The 18605-nt window shown below is 58.8% G+C and overlaps 1 protein-coding gene across 4 annotated transcripts in view; it reads right to left on the bottom strand.

Moving 5' to 3' along the window:
• The window catches only part of CTDP1 (CTD phosphatase 1), a 56874-nt gene that overhangs the window by 32126 nt on the left and 6143 nt on the right, over positions 1-18605 (bottom strand). For 2 of the 4 annotated variants that reach the window (XM_086683292.1, XM_086683291.1), the window contains exons 2-10: positions 14110-14193; positions 13392-13485; positions 12023-12151; positions 9176-9326; positions 6640-6730; positions 4702-4868; positions 2621-3610; positions 1110-1251; positions 333-567 (exon numbers count right to left, since the gene is read on the bottom strand). In XM_086683292.1, coding sequence (XP_086539418.1) covers positions 333-567; positions 1110-1251; positions 2621-3610; positions 4702-4868; positions 6640-6730; positions 9176-9326; positions 12023-12151; positions 13392-13485; positions 14110-14193 — 2083 coding nt within the window. The remainder of the gene's footprint in view (positions 1-332; positions 568-1109; positions 1252-2620; positions 3611-4701; positions 4869-6639; positions 6731-9175; positions 9327-12022; positions 12152-13391; positions 13486-14109; positions 14194-18605) is intronic. The other 2 variants (XM_086683290.1, XM_086683289.1) reach the window with 1 other exon arrangement.

Genomic DNA, 18605 nt, shown 5'->3' with positions numbered 1-18605 from the left:
GGAGGTGGGCCGACATCTGGGCACGGGTCCAATCTGCAGACGGAACGGCCTGTCAGAGACAGCGCCGGGCAAATGTGAGAGCGTGCCTGGGGTGCGCAGAACATCTCACCGGCTAGACCCTGACCCGACCTGTTCCAGGGTCGGGGCCCAAGACGGGACAGACTGTGCAAGAGGCCGATGCCACAGCGGGTGAGCCCAGCCCCAACGCAGGACAGAGCAAACCCCAACTTCATGTCCCGCCAGCACCACTTTTGGTCCACTCTCAACGTGTGCGCAGTCTCAGGGGCTCAGAGGGCCGCCTGCTGCTGCACGGCCGCCCCAAGCTCATGTACCTGAAGGAGGAGTGTTCCGTGTGGACCGCCAGGGAGCTGGGGGGCCCGGGGCCCACAGCACCTTTCCGGATGAGCTTGCCCGTGTTGGCATCGTAGATGCGAACTTCCGGCCCAGACTGGGCCCTGGGGTGGACGGGCGTCGGGTGGAACAAGGCGGTCGGAAGTGCACCCTGCCTGTCGGGAAAGGCTGCGGGGCCGTCCTCCCTGCAGGACCAGAACAAGGGCCGAGAAAGCACTGGAACAGACCCAAACACCCAGCAACCGCCGCTTAGCGGGGCGGCAAGCGAAAGCCTATGCCCAGCACCTGCCTGGAACCTCAGCCGGGGCCTGTGGTCTCCACCCCCCTGACGCCCGCTTCCGAACTTTACCCCAAAACAAGCTCAGACACAGAACAGGAGGTGTTTTCTCAGGCTATTCTCGACAGAACAGGCCTTCCCCCTGCAAATGCATAGACGGGGCCTCTCCTGCAGCACCACCAGGCCCGGCAGGCTCCCCTCTCCCCTCCTCACCATCCCTCTGCCGCTGGCACGTTGCTGGCACTCGTGAAGCCTCCACGTGGCTCACGACACCGCCCCAAGGCCAGGAAGGAAATGCAGGCAAACCGAGCTTCCCTGCTAAGACCTAAGGCCGCGTGGCACCGTCTGGACAAAGCGCGGGCAGCGACTCTGCACAGCGCGTGCTCGGCAGGGCTGGGAACGCCGGCCCGGCAGCAAGGGCCCAGCCTGGGTCGTGGGGACCCCAGGGGAGAGGGAGGTGGGTAGCGGGCGCGGCACTCACCTCTGGGCCCGGCCGTAGTCGGCCCTGAGCGGGAACAGCTGCTCCTCCACTCTGTCCCAGCGCTCCAGGCAGCTCCACAGCCAGTCGGGGTTGACCACGTGCAGCTGCCCGCATTCCTGGGCCTGGCGCACCTTCTCTGTGCCTGCAGCGGGGGGACAGCCTGACACTCCAGCCTGGCCGCGGGCAAGGGGCAGCCCTGAATCACTCTGCCTGCCACAATCAACGTGTCTCAAATCCGGGATCTCATTGTCCGTGCTGCCGGCGCCTGGCCCGCCCCACGAAGCAGGGGCCCGCCGTGGGGTCTCGCTAGACCCCCTCACCCCTGCCAGGAGGTGCCCATCTGTTTCCGTGGGGAGTTTCCCACTGCCCCCGTGACCTGCAGCCAGCTGCCCAAGGACTCCTTCTCTGAGACCGTGCACTTGATGTGTGCAAATGCCCCCAGCTTGCTGCTGCAGGAACGCTGCCCAGATGCCCTTCCAGCTGCGTCTCGTCTCCGCTTCTCTGCTGGATGCTCAGGGCCCCACTCAGCACCCCTGCACCCACTGTAGCCCAGGTAGGGCAGGCACAGCCGGACTGAAGCATGGACAGGCCCAGTGCAGGCTGGGAGGGAGGCATGCAGTGTCCCCCGACGTGCATGCAGCTGTGTCCCTGGAATGGCTAACAGCCGGGACACCTGCTGCGCCCAGGCGGGGGTTCTGGGCTCACTGCACACACGGGGTGCGGGGGCTGCCATGAGCCGGCCCCCCTCCCAGTTAGGACCTCCCAACATTTCACACCAACATGGAGCTTCCTTCCATCTGCCCCTTTATGCGACCGTCAAACAGGATGTGATGCACGCAGGGACAGAGCTGGCCTGATGGGGAAGCCTGCCCCGTGGGTAGGCTGCCACCTGGAGGCCCCGGCCTGGAGCATCGGGGGCATCCCTGCTCAGAAAACACCACGCTGCAGTCTGTGAGGACCATGCAGAAACGGTAATTGTTTTGTTTTTTTCTTTTAGCAACCAGGTGGTTTTTCCTGACTCCGCCCATTACTGGGGGGGAGAGAGCGGGCGGGGAGGCCCGTTTTGTTGGCTGAAATTCCTGCAGCCTGAGCATCTGAGAGGGACTTTCCTAGAACGACTTTAATCTTCACTTTTCGGGTTTCGATCCCTTTTGACTTACTCGGTCCCCGCCAGAACCCGTGTCCGGTTTTCAAACCCAGGCTCAGCCGCCCTCTCACCCGCTGAACCGAGCACCCAGACGACCGGTAACTGGGCTCCCCTCATGTTCACCTGACCCGCGGGCGCCGCCCACTCCAGAAGGAGCCCGACTACAGGGAGCGTGTGGCGGTGACCGGGAGGCACACGTGCACAGCACACACCCACACAATGCCACACGGGCACAGAAACAAACTTCTGAAAACTCCGCACGAAACGAGCAGATATGCTCGTTCGGAGAGCGGTCACCCGAGACCGACGCGGACGTGCTCGGCACCGGGGGCACCACGGGCAGGACCGGGGCACGGGCGCTTACCTGCCCTCGCAGCGATCAGGTGGGTGGCCCTGTCGGGGTCGTCGGGGTCAAGCACCAGCTGAGTGAGGATCTTGGCTCCAAGGGCTGTGGCGTGGTAATGCTCCCGCGTCTTCTCGATGGGGAAGTTTGTGGGGTGCAGCCCGCTAAATATTATGGCCACGTCTGCCAGCACCCTGCTCTTGAGCTCAGGGACGATCTTGCGTATGTCGGGGGGTTCCTGGCTGTCCCCGCGGAGGTAGCGGTCGTACTTGGCGTAGTAATCAGAGTGCACCCGAGCGAGGATCTCCTCCAGGTAGACCAGGTGGTCGTCCTCATCCGTGTCCTCCTCCTCCTCCTCCTCCTCCTCCACACTCTGGTCCAGGGACTCACCCGCCGTGATGCCTGACTGCTCGCTGTTCTGAGACTCGGTCTCGGCCTCCTTCCTGTCCGCAGAGCCCCCTCCCAGCCCGCAGAGGCCGTCCCGCTCGTCCTCGTCCTGCACATCCAGATGCTCGCCCGGGGCAGACTCTCCACACGGACTGGCTCCCGCAGGCCTCTCCCCTCCCGGACCGGGAGGGCCTCCCCGCTGCACCACTTTCCCTGCATCTCGTGAGCCCTGAGGCCTTTCCAGGCCCTTCCTCTCCCCACTTTCGCCTTCAGAGGACGACTGGGCGTCCGACTCGCTGTCACTGGAAAGGTCAAAGTCCAGGTCACCGCCTGCCGTGCCCTGAGCGGGCCGCTTTTCCGGCGATGTCCGACCGTGAGGCTGGGCACATGCTGGGGGTCCCCTGCCATCAGCCAAGGGGCCATGGGTGGCGGGCCGGGCGCCTCTGTCCTCCTCCTGCCCAGGCAGGGGCCAGCCCCCCCGTGGGGAGACACCCCCGTTGAGCTCCCTCGTGGGCTTCCCAAGGCCGTTACTTTGCTCGACCCCAGGGACTTGCCGTCCCTCCTCGGTCTCCCTGACGGACGGAGCGTGTTCCGCGACGTCGGCAGCTTTAGAAGACTGAGTCACTACAGGTGCACACAAAAGGGAAGGGGACCGGTGTTTAACGTTCGCTTGTCAGAGCGATGGCAGTGCGCCCGCGTCTGCTCTCACCACGCTTCCAACCTGGGCTCAGCAGCCTGTGGCCTGGAAGGACCAGACAGCCAATATTCCAGGTTTGTGGCCACAGATGGCCACTTGGTTTTGTTTTTCTACAGTGGTTTAAAACCGTACAGAACACTGCTGGTTTCCACGCTGTGGGTGGACGGCCCGCGGGCGGCACCCCCAGCCCTGCTCTGGCCGTGCCATCCCATCTGTGCCCCGCGGGAACGCCCTCAGGCCCCACCTTCTCCTGGCCTGCACCTCCAGCAATCACTGCCCCCCTCAGAACATCTCACGAGCTAAAGATCAACACTTCCAACCAAAACTCTGGATCTTCTCCAGACGGACTCTGGCTTCAAGCTCACCAGACAAGCGAAGCCGTGTGGCACCCTGAAGGCTCTGGGCCAGGGCACAGCGCCACCCACCAAGGAGCTGGAGGTGCTACAACCCACAGCTCATGCTTTCCAAGGACCGCGATGGCCAAGTTCCCAGCGTCCTGCTTGTCTTCTCAGAAACAAGGATGGGGCATCCGGAGGGTCAGTCGGTTACGCATCCAACTCCTGATTTTGGCTCCGGTCACGATCTCGCAGTTTGTGGGTTCGAGCACCATTTCGGGCTTTGTGCCAACAGCATGGAGCCTGCTTGGGATTCTCTGTATCTCTCTCTCTCTCTCTTTGCCCCTCCCCTGTTCACAATCTCTCTCCTCTCTCTCAAAAGTAAATAAATGAAAATATTTAAAAAAAAGAAAGAGAACCAAGATAACAAGTCTCAGATGTACTAAACTAAGCAAATTCCTTAATCTTTATTCAATTACGAAAATACTTAGATTAGTGCTATTAAAAAAAAAAAAAAAAACCAAGTGGAAACCAAACATTGGTTTGGGTGTCGGTCTCAACCACTGAAATACAGATGACGACAGAGTGAATCTCGGACTGACAGCAGCCACGGCAGAGATGGGACACGGGACACACGCAGGGAGGTCTGGGCTAGCTACTCCTCTCCCGACCAGGTCACCCACCTCTCCTCCTCGCCTGGGACTCCCGTGACCCAGAGGGAGCATTGATGTCCCCTGTGCCCTGGAAGTAGACGTATTTCTTCACGGTTATCAGGTTGGGGGCAAACTTCCAGACATCTTCCCGGTCATCAATAATGCACACCATCGAGTCTCCACAGGGAAAGAGATTTCTGGAAGTAAAAATGCACCAGAACTAGCACATTTTACAAAAAATAATCAGTCACGATAATCTTTTCTAGTAGTCAGTAGATCACAGATTCATCAGAGACAGCCGGAAATCGCACTGCAGGACTTTGGTTTAGCTCCTATTTAAACTCTCAAAGTTCCCAGGTGAAGTCAGATGACAGCAGCTACACCTTCTCCACCGTCTGTGACGTTCCTCAAGGCGGAGCCACGGCGCAGAGAGGTTAGCGTCTGGGGGCCGTGCCCCCATCCTGGGCAGCCGGCAGACACTGCACAAACGGCCACGTCCCAACACATTTACAAAAGCAAGTTAACGAGCCAGTGGCCAGCGTGCTGCTGCCCCTCCACAGGGAAAGGCTTCCAGGTCAAGGCGGGAGGACATGACCTCACAGCTCAGCTATCTGAGACAACGGTTTCCTGCAGCGCGCCTGCGTGGTCTCTTTTTGAGTCCAAAAATACTATCAGAATGCGCGGGGTCAGCAGAAACGTTACCAAGGGTCCTGGTACCCTCACACAGCCTTGTTAAATTCTATTTCTGTCCACAATTCTGAGCTTCGGACGAGCTCGGAGGACTCAAAATTCAAAGCGAATTTGTTCTCAGATCTGGAAATAAACTCGGGGGACTGCCTCCCACCATTCCGTTCTCTAGTGGCTGACGGCTACAGGCACCCAGGTACGCACGTTCACGTGTCCAAAATTATTATCACTCGGAGTCTGTTTCCCGTAGACAAAACATATGGCAGCTAAAATAACAACAGAGTTGATGCTTTCTGGCACCTGTAACTCTAGATGAGGGAGATAAAAACTGGGAAGAGAGCCCTGCTGCCTGCACCTCCGTGAGCCACGTGCAGGTCACCTGCCGGGGAGGGATCGGGCCACCTTTCCCCAGTGCTGCTGCTGTAGGCAGCCTCCCCCCACCCCCGAGTCAGTCACGGACAGCACCGCCCGTCGTCCTTTGTTTTCATCAGTGTGACGCTAACTAGCAAATGCAGTATCTGTTTCTGAAAGGAGTGCTCATTCTCCCCTTGGCTCCTTCGGTCTCCAATAGGTCTGGGGCGGCAGGCGGGGCGGGGGGGCCTGAATCTGAAACATGGAACACTCCCTGAGGAAGCCCAGCGGTGGCAGAAGGCCACAGGCCTCGCTGTCACTGCCCAGGTATCCTTAGGAAGCAACATACAAGGAAACAAACTACAACTGATGCCGTATAGGATGGGGGGGCAGGGGCGATCTTTCCGGGGAGAAATGGGCCAAGTCCTGAAATGTCCAGGAGCCTTTGGATGGGGTGGGAGCGCCCGCTCTAAGAGCAGAGGGGGGACAGGCAGGGGCCCATGGCGGTGCCGGGAAAGAGGTGGGAACGTGACTCCAGATCTGACGAACCAGCAGGACTCGCAGCGTGCAAGCCCCTAAGGAAATACCAGCCCCTCCTCTTCTCAAGCTGTGGTGCCTGGGAGGGCTCCGATCCCCTGGCTTGTCACCTCCCTCGTCCCTCACGTCCCAGCCCTGTTCTCAGCTGCCCTCCCCAGACCCCCGACTTCTGGGGCCCCAGCCAAGCCCCACCCCAGGAGCCCACCACTGCCTGGATGCTCGGGGAGTGGGGGAGGCAGGGTTGTGGTGGTAAGACAGCAGGCTTTCTGGGTGCCATGGCGGGGGGCGGGGGACGAAGGAATGGGGGGAATAAACCCAGAATCATGGGTCTGGTGCTCTCTCCGCCACAAACTTCCCAGCGAGCCCCGGAGATGAACACAACCAGGTACGTACCTAAGGTTTCCTGTTTTAGAAAATGGGTCAATACATTCATCCCTCGATAATATTCGATGAGAAAAAAGCTTCTTCTCAGGGTCTAAAAAGCCTTTGGAAAGAAAACAAAATGAAGGTCAGACACGTGAGCCGCGAATGTCCTGCTCTGCAGGTGGTGAAGCCCCTTCTGTACTGTGAGGACAGCAGGGACACAAAGCGTCACACACGGACACCCACCGCCCTCGTCTTTCCTGGTAGGACTGTGATTCACTCGCGGTTCCTTCTACTGTGTTTAAAGGCATGAGTTTGCGGAACATTTACTGAATCTAACACTACCTGGGACTTGGCTGAGAACAGAAGATGAACACGGCTCAGCAGCACGCCCCGGGGATGCTCGCGGTGCGTGGGGGCGACAAACATGTGAACACAGCCTGTGGCGTGTGGGGCGCCGGGACTGAAGAGTCCGGCTGTGCCGCCACGTGCAGCTTCCCCGCACCTTCGGCCGTTTGCGAAGCAGTGAGCCAGGCGCCGGGCAGCTTCGTGCCCATCCGGCGATACGGCCGCGTCCTCTGGAGACCCTTTCAGGGTGTATCCCCTCATCGTTGTGAAGGCGGGCACGGCAGCCCACCTCCACAACTCACTGTCGGCCGGGACCCCAGGACCACCAGACACCCCCCATCAAAGCCAGTGCGCCCCAGGGCCCTGGTGTCTGCACCGCGTGCCCCACGCCGCCGTGCACAGGGCCTTCCACGCAGCACTTAAAGGGTTTAAATCTGTGTGCTTATGAACAAACAACACTGACTCAGAGAAGAAACGTTCCAAATGTACATCCTTACTAAGTAAGAAAAACGTAAGTCCCATACGAACACTGATGTCACTCAGTGGCTAAACCTGAAGCTTCTCATAGAATTACTGGAATCTCTACAGTAAGTGAAAAGCACCTCAAACGCTTAACGGTTTCATCCGAATAAAAAGAGATGTGTCCTAACTACACTAAAAACATACACTCTGTGAAAGCGAGAACTTTCAGAACGTGAAAGGTGACAGGAAGAGGAAGGTGTAGAAACCATGGCTGGAAACTGGTGAAAAACCACGGCAGGGCCCCAGCAGTCTCCTGCCAACGAGCAAGTCTACCCACCTGGTGCCAGAATGCACCCACCCGGCCCCAGGGCCTGCCTGTGCCAGCGTCCTGCCCTCTGAAGGCTCGACCACCTCAAAGCCACGTGGGGCACTCGTCCCTCGGGCCACGGGCTTCCTCCCAGGGCCTCTTGCGTGCGCGGTGCCGTCGCCCGTGCTGGAGGCGGCCACGCGGTGACTGTGGGTTCCCCGGACTCAGTGCTGCTCGGCCGAGGGGCTCTGCACCCGCCCGTGCGGGGACGCTGGCCCACAGGAAGGGGAACTTCCTGCCACGTCTCTGGACGTGGACTCTCAGGCACAAAGCGCGTGAGGCGCAGAGGGCGCCGACGGCCTGAGGTGGGCCTCGCTCTGGAGGGCTGAGGCCCCCGGGAACATCCTCTGGACTGCCAGGGACGCCTCCCCCAAGCCCTTCTATTTACACTGGTGTTATCTTCTCTACCCCATGCAGGTCCTCCTGATGGAGGTCCAGAGAGATGCCAAGGCTCCGCAGGGGAAGGGCAAGTCGTCCTGTGCCAGGAGGCAGCCTGAGGGGGGCACCCGAGGACCTAACCGCTCCTCCACCCAGGGTGCTGGTGCTCACTGGTACGACTGGTACGAGAGTTCCACGGAGTGGTCCCACCACGTTCGCATCTCAGGAAAGTTCCTTCTTGCACGAGGAAGGAACTTCCACACACAGCCGATGTGCTCGTGGTAACAACCTCTTACGGGGCGCTAGGTGTAGAGGAGGATTCGGAAGTCATTTCTCCGTCAACAAAGACCAAAACCAACCCGTAAAAATATTTCCATTCGGAAGTACTTTATTTGGCCACGAAGGAGCTGTGAGCACCTACAATGCAGGTGCCAACATCCACAGTCGGTCAGGGCGGACCGGGCCCCAGCTGCCCCTGCGCGGGGTGAAGGCCGGGCTCGGGGCTCCGCCCCCAGCCAGACGGGCCACCGGTGGGCACCACTAGGGACACCTACGCACACACGAGGCACACGCACGGCCAGCACACAACCACTAAGCTGCACCAAGACAACAGGTTAACACTAAGTCACCACGACATTCATTTACAAGTAAGAGACGATCGTTTTACCTGCACTTAGAGCGTCAGTAAGCAACACGGCTCCAGAGGTATTTCCAAACCAAAACAAAAACACCCTGAGAAGGCTTACGCAGCAAGTTTCTACGTTTCCACACAGCTGCAGTGCTGAGCAACCTTCACACCAGCCCGCGGCGTGCGCCTGACCAGAGCGGGGGTGGCCTGCCCATTTGGGGAGGCAAGAGCTAGCTCGGGGACTGGAAAGGAGCCTGGGAGAGCTTCGTGTGTCCCCTTGTCTTTAAGGATGTCACTGAAAATGAAGAGAGACCTAACCCACTGGGGACAACGCCCATGCGACGCGTGAGTCGGCACGGGTGACCGAGGACTGAGCCGCCCACCTGCGATGGTGTGAGCGTACAGCCGGCTCCCAAACGTGAAGACATGTAGCTCGTACAGCCTGGCGATCTTCTCCAGGAACTCCCTGCAGTGCGGACGCACACGCGTGTGCAGCATCGGCTCGCCGCGGCCCAGCTGGAAGTGAAAGATACCCTGGAAGAACAGGCATGCCCGGTGAGAAGGCATGAGGCGCCTGGACGGCACCTCCAGACTGCGCCCCCCACCCGCCGCGGTAACCACCCAAGACACTGTCAGTGACGGTCCCGGCAGCGAACCCACCCACGTCGCTGCCTGTGATGAACCGCCACGGTCACCACGTTCGGCAACCACGGGCTTCAGCGGTGTCAGCAGATCCTCGCACCGTTTGGACCGTGGTCTTTGTCTGTTAACAGCAAAGCAAGGATCTGTGTCCTCAAACCCTAACACTTGCCAAATAGCTCGGCCACAGCGGATCACTTAGAACAGGTCTCCGGTGATCCACGCATGATCCCCCCCCCCCCCCCCCCCAAGTACTGATGGGAGTAAACCAAACAGTCCCACGGAACTTAGTCTGGCTCAGTGACTGCTTTAAGATACGGGTTTACTAACTTACAAATACAACACCAAACCTGAAACAGTATTTCAAACCACTTTTAGTAGACAGGTAAGATTAGTAACGCCAACAAGTTACATGTCATTAATATACAAAGAAACTTATTTTCCTTAGGAAACTAAACGTTGATCCTTTTAATCCCTATTTATCATTAATCTTCTCAGTAAGAGAACTCTGAAACACTGAAAACTAAAAGTAAGCGACCCTGGGCTTACTTTTTACTAGCTCTAAAGTGGTCAAACCCTTCATGAAGCAGCTGTTCTGTTAAAACATTTTGGAGTATGGAATTCTAGAAATCACGTTCCGTGTCCTCCACAGGTGCATATAAACGTCCTTAAAAACACAAGTTCAGGTTGCCAAAGTGAAGAGTTAAACACATCTTTCTAGACGTCACAACAGGTGTGTGGGTGCACACCTGAGTGTTGGGCAGAGCTGGCCCGCAGGTAACCTGTGGGCATGGGTGGGGGTGGAGCCATGGAGGCCAGCCAGAGCTGAGGCCCGTCCACGTGGATGAGAGGAGACCTTCACCTTGTAGATCACACAAGCTGAGGAACAGGCATGTTACGACGAGTTTAAACTGCTGTGAAATGAATTAAACGTGCCGACTTCAAAGGCACAATGAAGCCCAGAGCCGGCTATGGCCACGTACACACAAGCACATACGTGCAGAAACTACTGCTTTACATAAAGTTCTCCAACTCTTTTTTTTAATGTTTATTTCTTGAGAGAGAGACAGAGAAAGACAAAGAGAGAGACAAGGGGAGGGGGAGAGAGAGAGGGAGAGACAGATCTGAAGCAGGTTCTGCACTGACTGCAAGCAGTCCAATGTGGGGCTTGAACTCACAAACCATGAGATCATGACCTGAGCCAAAGTCGGACGCTCAACCGACCAAGCCACCCAGGCGCCCCTGAAGTCCTCCAGCTGTAAGATAATTAAGCAGAGTTGTTATGAATGAAACAGTCGCAGAGTATTTACTAACACCTTATGCTGCACACAAAAATATATGGTGACACGAGATGTTACGATAGCAAAAAAGTGCTAATACAACTAAAACACGTGCTGTTGGGGCTCCTAGGTGGCTCAGTCACTTCAGCGTCTGACTCTTGATTTCGGCTCAGGTTATGTGCTCATGGTTCGTGACTTTGAACCCCATGTTGGGCTCTGTGCTGACAGTGCGGCCTGCTTGGGATTCCCCCCCCCCCAAAATAAACTTAAAAAAAATACACGCTGTTTTATGGGAGACAGAACTGAAGTGACAAGGATGTTGCTGGAGGACAAGTTCTCCGCTCACGAGTAGGAGATCAGTCCTCACCGTCAGCAACGTCCGGAGGCAGAAGTGACTCTGCGGCCTACGGGACTAGCGGAGATGGTCCACGTTTGCGCCTGTGTCACTGGATTTATTCACGAGGCCAAACTAAAACGGCCTGGTGTGTTCCGAGAAAAGTTTGCAGCGAACCCCCCCAAGACACACGCCCATCCCGGGACCACGAGCAGACCTGTCCTGCTGCCCTTGGGGTCTCACATCCCTGGCTGCTGGCCTGTCAGAGGCTCTCCCACCACGCGCAGCCACAGCTAGGAACCGACACCTGCAGGCACCGACAACAGTCTGCACATCAACCCCACCAACAAAGACTTTAAATAACTGACCACGTCCACGCCGGTGAGGCCTCCTTAGTCAAGGAGGCAGAAGATGGTGCCAGCCTTCAGACAGCCATCCGTAACGGGCACGACTCAATGCCTTGGGGAGGGGCCAGAAATTTAAGTCCCCAGGCTCCATACAGAGGAAAGGAGCGAAGGGTGGGAAGAGGCTCGACGTATACTCAAACAGGGTTCCGCCCCTGACTCTTTACTTTCTCTGGAAATTTAATTTCCCGGAAGGATTTATGCAAAGCGGACCCAGCCTCTATCTGCTGTCGTGAGTGCAGGCCCAGGTACCCACCTGCACCCCCGCCCCCAGTGTTCCAGGTATTTCCAGAGGTGTTGCCGGCTTGTGTCCCCCCCGGACCACTCCTCCCTTGCCGTCCACCCCACTGTCTACCACTGGGCCTTGGGTCCTCCAGGCCCCGAACCCTCAACCTTCCTGATTCACGGGACCACGTGTGGACCAGGCACCAGAGGGTGGGAGCGTGCCTCGGCACCTCCCGGTGGGAACCAGCTAGGGGAAATGGCCCTGGGAGCATGGGCCCTGGGCTCCCGCCCCAGCCAGCCTCCTTGGCCCAAGAAGCATCGCCGAGAGGAGCTGCTGGGGCCGCTCACTTTGTTTGACATCTGCTGGCAATGCTGTTCTGTCGTGTGGATCAGCGTCTGGTCCAGGTCGACCATGAGCACCAGCTTTCTGTTTCGATGTAGCCGCTGCTGGTCTTGCCTTCCCAGCTCCTTGGCTTGCTGAAGCGAAATAGAAAGGAAAGTCGGTAAGTACATCTGGATCCAAAACAAAATTCGATTTTGTCAGGAGAAACCAAAAGAAGCCGGGAGAGGTGCTTCGAGGCTCTCTGCACGCTAACACAGCACATGGGGCCATGCTGCCCAGACCCCAGCCTCCCCAGCCAGTCCACTGGGTCCAAACTCTGATGACGTTATGATTTGTGATCGTAATCCTATGATTTAACGTGTAAACCAATGAAAAAAGAAATGAAAAGAAACCGGTTGTGTCCACAAAAACAGACGGGGGCACACCACAACAGACTCTTAACCACACAGAACGAACTGAGGGTGGCTGGCGGGGAGGCGCGTGGGGGAGGGGCCGGATGGGTGCCGGGCACTGAGGAGGGCGCGGGCTGGGATGAGCGCCGGGTGTGGCCCCTGAGTGACGCATCACCGGAGTCTACTCCTGAGACCGACACAACACTGTGTGTTAACCAACCAGAACTTCAATAAATTTTTTTAAAAGCACAAATCTCATCAAATCGTGACTGAAGAAGTTTCACCCGCCACCTACATAAACGGGCAGCCGGGAGACTGGTCCCCACCAAGAGCTGAGTCTCTGCACAACCCATCAAGGGCTTCATCCTGGTGTCTCTCCCTCACCCGCCATTTGCACCCCTGGCCTATGAAAATGGGGGTCAGGACACCCCTGACCCACACTGCCCGCGTGACTTCTGAAATGCAGGGGAAGTAAGGGCGGTTTCGTGCGCTAGGTCCGCGGGTACGGGGATGCTCGGGGACTGCCCCACAGGAGGGCCGAACTGGCGTGCTCTCCCGTCCCCCCCCGCCCCCACGTCCGCTCCGCCGGCGCTGCCCGCTCAGGTCCGACGCACAGCCGCCTGCTCCCAGCCCTCAAACTGCAGCTTCCGGCAGCTTCCGGCCTTCCCCTCGGTCGGCCTCCCAGACCCACTGCTTCCGGCCACGCACGGGGGACCATGTGAGCCACAGCACCCGGGAGGGCTCCCGGCTCCGAGGCCGTGAGGCCGGCGCATCCCCGGTAAGCAGGACCCTCTGGGAAAGCAGAAGCAGGGGGGGGCGGCACGCTGCTCACACACCGCCGGTCCCACCAGCGGCTATGACGCCCGCAGACGCGGCACTTTCTGCAACCGTCCTCTGCACGGCACAAGGCCCACACATGCTCCTTGCCGTTCTCCGGAGATGTTCTGTCCGACACGTCGCCCCCGCCAGAGGCAGGACTCACCTCGGAGCTCACCATCAGCTCTGGGACGCTGTGCACCATGGACACTGTGGCCGTGGACAGAGGCACCTGCTGCTGCCCGTTCTTACTCTGCAACCTGCACACGGGAGAAGGGCCAGACGTGAACACCCTGAACGAGTTGTACACAGAAGGCACGCAGGACCGTGGGTGACCCCACGACCCACGCCCGGAAAGCACCCGGGGCTTCCAGGGTAGGATTTTAATTCACACTTCAGGTGAGGCTCACTGCTAGCTCAGTGCAGCACGTCCTTCTGCGGCCAGCTGCTGAGAGGCCATCCAGGGTCTGACAACAGGCCAAGTTCTCACAAAACACGAAGGTCTCTTGGAAATGAACTGTGACGGCCACACGGCAACAGAGGCCCTCACCTACGCAAACACAGGACAGTCTGCGCTGCTCTGCACAGACAATGAGCGTGACCGCACAGCACTGGTGGTGAAGGAGCCCAGGGAGTGGGGCGGGGGGGCCCGGGGGGCCCGGGAGGATGTGCAGTGTGCTCGGCGGGGAGGGGAAAGCAAACCGAGCTCGCCTGTGAGCATCCGACGTGCTCCATGCTTTCGGGACTTATGGAAATAAAACCAGAAAGGACACCTCCCCGAGAGACTGCCTCGGGTCACCGGACACAGCAGGGTGCCTGAGGCCCCCGTGCCACCTCCAACGCGGAGAGGCGCCGCCTTCCACCCGCAAGCTGCCAGGACTTACTGGGTCAGGTCTTGGCCACACTCGGCACACAAGCCTTTCATGACAACCGGGTGGCTACAGCCTTCCAACCGCACCAGGACGGCCCTAGAAACAGAGGCGAAGACGGTCCCACGTCAGGAAGGGGAGAAGCACAATCCCCTGGTTGACCACACGCCCCGAGGGTGTACAGCCCCCGGGGTTCAGTACCGATCTTCCCAGCGACCCCCACCTGACCCGGCGCGCCTCACCCCGTGGCGGGGCTCTGCTTCCGGGGCGGGAAAGGAGGGCTTCTCGCCCACGGGTCCCCACGGGGCAACCCAGAACGACCACGCACGACAGACGAAAAACTAGGCACGTCCTGTCGGGAGAACGGACTTGGGACGACGTGAAAGCCTAGGGTATGTGAAATATTGACACTCTCAGGCTTCTGAGAAACCATTTAAAACACGGAAACCTACGCTAACGTGGCAAGGCGCAACTTGCTAGAATACCAACAAATAACTAACGGTGTCGTCTCCCAAATACTGTTCCCAGTCTACAGAGCGGCTCTGATTCAGTGCAAGTTTTCTGACGGAACTCCTGTAGTATTCCCAGTTTTCACCCCACGCGACGATTTCCACACAAACCCAAAGGCTGCGTGGTCAGAGCTCTGGAGGCCCTGTAACTCGGGGCCGTGGGAGTCTCCTGCCCCTTACCTAGACCCGGGGGCACCCAGGCGGCGGTCAGGCCAGCATCTGGGACGCGGGGCCTTCCTGGGTGCTTCCTCACAAAGCAAGGCCGCACGGATGGCCACCCAGACGGCCCCAGAGCTTCCGGACCCAACGGCCTCCACGGGCGCACGGCTGCCAGGGACGGCACCCCCCTTCCACACAGGGCCTCCTTCTTCCCCTCCCGCCCGACTCTGCCGCTCACGACCGGGTACGTGGCGCCCCGACGCCCCTGTGTGTCCGCAGCCCGGCAGCTGGCTCGACCGTAAACCAAGCGCGGGGCAGGGCCACGCTCTGCCGCCTGCCTCTTCCCTCTCCGTGGGTGCGCGCTCCTGCCTTCAGCACCATCGCCACCTCTACCTAGAACCCGCCGTCTCCCCAGTCCTCCGCCAACCGGCCCAGAGATGTCTTCGGGCTCTATATTCCTGCCGGCAGGCCTCGGGACCCCCCCCCCCCACCCCCGCCCCGCTCGCTGCCCACCTTCTCTGGGTGCCCTGTGCTGTCTCTTCAGCCTTCTACCACCGGGCCCTGTGCTGCTGGCGTCCGGAGCAGGCGCTCGGGTCTGGCCTTCCCCACCTGCCCGGCCCTGCAGCACCTCGTCCCACCAAACCCGGTCCCGACTCACGTCCCTGCAGAAGAACCCTTCCTTCATCGTCCAGACCCCACCCCACCCCCACCAAGCGGCTGCCACGGTCCGGGCCTCTCGTACCCCAGCCCTCACGGCGGGCACCCCCGAATCAGCCCTCCCTCGGACAGCCGGCTCGGCTCCTGCCACACGAGGAACACTCCCTCCCACGGAGCTGCCCGCCGGGTGGCCCACCTTGCGGACGACCGGCTGTTCAGACTCCGTCCTGCTGGGCCCCCTCCTTGCCTGTCCTGCTCTCCCAAGTGCAGGCGGGGAAGTAAGAGGTCCAGAAAGGCGACACGTCTGGGAGGACATGGGCAGAGCTGGCAAGGGGACGGCCGTGCACCTTCCCAAAAGTCAAAGGTGTAGGTCAACTGTTGGCTAATAGGGTTTTCCGGGGGGTCTGTCGGGCCTTCTGGACCCTGGCAAAAAGCTGCTGGTTGCCCCCTGGAATGCTAGGGGTAGGTTTTAAAAATGCTGATATTGCCTGTGTTTTAATTACAGGTTCTGGGGACCTATAGTCGCGTAAGAAGGCGCAGGCCACCCAGGCACCAGGAGCAGAAGGACTCCAGTCTCGGGTGCGGTGTGACCTGCTGGCCAGGCCTCCTTTGTGGACACGGCAGACACGCATGACATGAAAAAGCCAGTCTGCACTAACCCACTTCACCCGTTTCTCTATGCAAACTCATGGCTTGGGGAGTATTTTTTTCATGAATCCCCAAAAACGGGAAAGGAAGATTCCACCAACCTCTCCTAAAACATTAACCCGAAGACACATTTGGTGTCCGGCTCGAGCAATAAACAGGTCGAAACACTTTGTGAGGTATGTGTTTCCAGTTGGTAGTCAGCCTTTGCGTTTTCTTAACAGCGGTTTTTGAAGATCAGGTTTTAAATTTTAACCCAGTCCAATTTATCAGATATTTTGCGTCCTTAAGAAATCCTGGTCTTGCCCAGGTCACTGACATTCAAGGGGAGTCCTGAATGGGCAGCTAATTCTAGAGGATTGATTCTCCTCCAGTAGAAGGAAGCTTCTAGGACAGCCCCTCTTCCAGGACAAGGTGACAGGAGGGTCATGACAAACCGAGAGGAAGCAGGTGTGGGATGGAGAGGGGAGCCAAGGCGAAGCCACACAGGTGAGGCACAGCTGGCTTCAGATCGCCCAAGCTAAGAGCACGTGGGAAGTGGCAGACTCGAGACCAACCGTTCAAGGGTCCAGAGCCCTGAACGCAGCAGGGAGGACCCACAGGTGGCGCCGCGAAGGTGCCGGGAGCGGGGCGGGCAAACGAGCTCTAAGTGCACCAGTGCAGGCAGGAGATGCCAGAAGTGAGAGCCGAGGGAGCCAGGAGCGCCGTGGACACTCGCAGATGTTCTTGGAGTGAGCCTGCCAGGGACCAGGCACGAAAAGGACAAGTCTGCCTGGAAAACCGAGCGAGGGAGGCACAGGCACCACCAGCTGCCCACACAGGTGGACGTGTGCCTGGACGTGGACAGGACCACGAATACAGGTCTCGTGGGCTGCTTATCCCAGGCTAGGGCTTAACCGCTGCCAATAAAACAGATGGCAGGCCTTTGGGGAACCCCAACAATTAAGGGACAGGCGGAAAAAAGAATGCCAATCGAAAAGCAAAATCATCATCGTTTCTCGGCCTTTTGGCTAAGGTCAAGTGTAGCAGAAAACAAAATCAGTGCTCGCAAAGGCTGAGGAGCCGGGTCCACAGCAGACACCAGGGAGGGAACATTCCGGGAAAGGAGTATCAGTGTCAAACGCCCCGAAGAGACACCGGACAGCATCAAGACACACACCAGGACGAAGACGTTCACATCGTGACTGTGGGTGGTGCTTTCCAAGGCACACACGTTTGTCAGAACTCGCCAAACCATGCAGTTAAAATGCATATCTGGTACCGGCAGACCACCAACTAACGAGGACACGGCCACCAAACTTGGGGATTTAGGGCTGCTGGTGGCCTTTCCAGAGGACCCTGTGGCAGAGCACCGCAGCGAGGCAGAGAGGAGCACGTGACTAGTCCCCGGGCACCTGCACTGCGGCCCGGCCCTGTGCCCCCAGCACCATCCGGTCACCGGGGGGCTTTGCACGTCACCTGCGCAGAGCAACCCAGGCTAAGGGAGGCGTGCCATCCAGTGTGACAGCCAGCGTCACGGCAGCCGGCCTTCCTGTCACCCCGCAGATCCCTAGGACCTCGCCATGCCACTCCATGGCCACTCAGGTCCCATGTGCTCCACCAGTGGTGTGCCCCCCGAGTGCTGCCGGAGGTCCCCCCGACACGGGGGCTCCCTCGGCTTAGACCAGGCTGCCACTTGCCACCTCTGCCTCTTCTTTCTATCTGAACCCATATCCAGAGCCACACCTCCTCCCGGAAGTCCTCTCAGCTCCCACCGCACTGCGTGAAGCACATATGCGCTCCGCCAGGCCATCCCGTGAAGGCCCAGGAGACACAGAGTCCTTGCTCTGTCAACTTGTTTCCAAGTCCCAGGCAAAGCCTAGCTGTCAGCAGGCAACCGGGAGGCAGGTGGGGACGAAGGGGCACAGGGGTGGGGGCACACGCTCTAACCACTCCACACGCCCTTGGCAACGTGGCCTGAACGTGTACCTTTCTCTACAAAGTCTTCTCTCTACAGATGACATTAAAAGTCATGTAACTTTCTGTGCTGCAAGGAGCTTTGCCTGTCTTATTCCACAGAGCAGATCAGGGCTCAGTCACCTGCTGTGTTTGCTCCCCACGGGAAACTGGGCCTGGAGACGCCTCCAGCTGTCACAACCTGGGGGCAGCTACTGGCATCGACAGGGAGGGGCCTAGTGGGCACAGGATACGCCCTTGCAAACCCCAGGGCAGATGATAAGCACACGGGGTGTCAGCTTAGAAGCCCTTCCTGGTGGACTATCCAAGGCCACGTGCCTCAGCAGCATCCATCCACCCCCAAGAAGAAGGCAGTCGGTGACAGCCAGGAAGCAGGTGCAGGGGGCCCTGCTCTCAAAGGCACTTGGGACGACTCGAATGACCCCAAACACCTGAAAAGAATACTTAACGTTGAACAACGACTGGCACACGAAACGGACACCACACAAAGCTTCTATGAGGACCCCCTCTGTGGCGACACTACACGTCGTCATCACGTGACACGTGTAAGAGCTACATGAATGACTCACAAATCAACCTAACCCC

The sequence above is a fragment of the Puma concolor genome, chromosome D3, assembly GCF_028749965.1.
Source record: "Puma concolor isolate L17-30 chromosome D3, mPumCon1.1.hap2, whole genome shotgun sequence".
NCBI classification, from domain to species: Eukaryota; Metazoa; Chordata; class Mammalia; order Carnivora; family Felidae; genus Puma; species Puma concolor.
The sequence above is the reverse complement of the archived record's forward strand: the minus strand, read 5'-3'. Positions and strand labels throughout refer to the sequence as shown.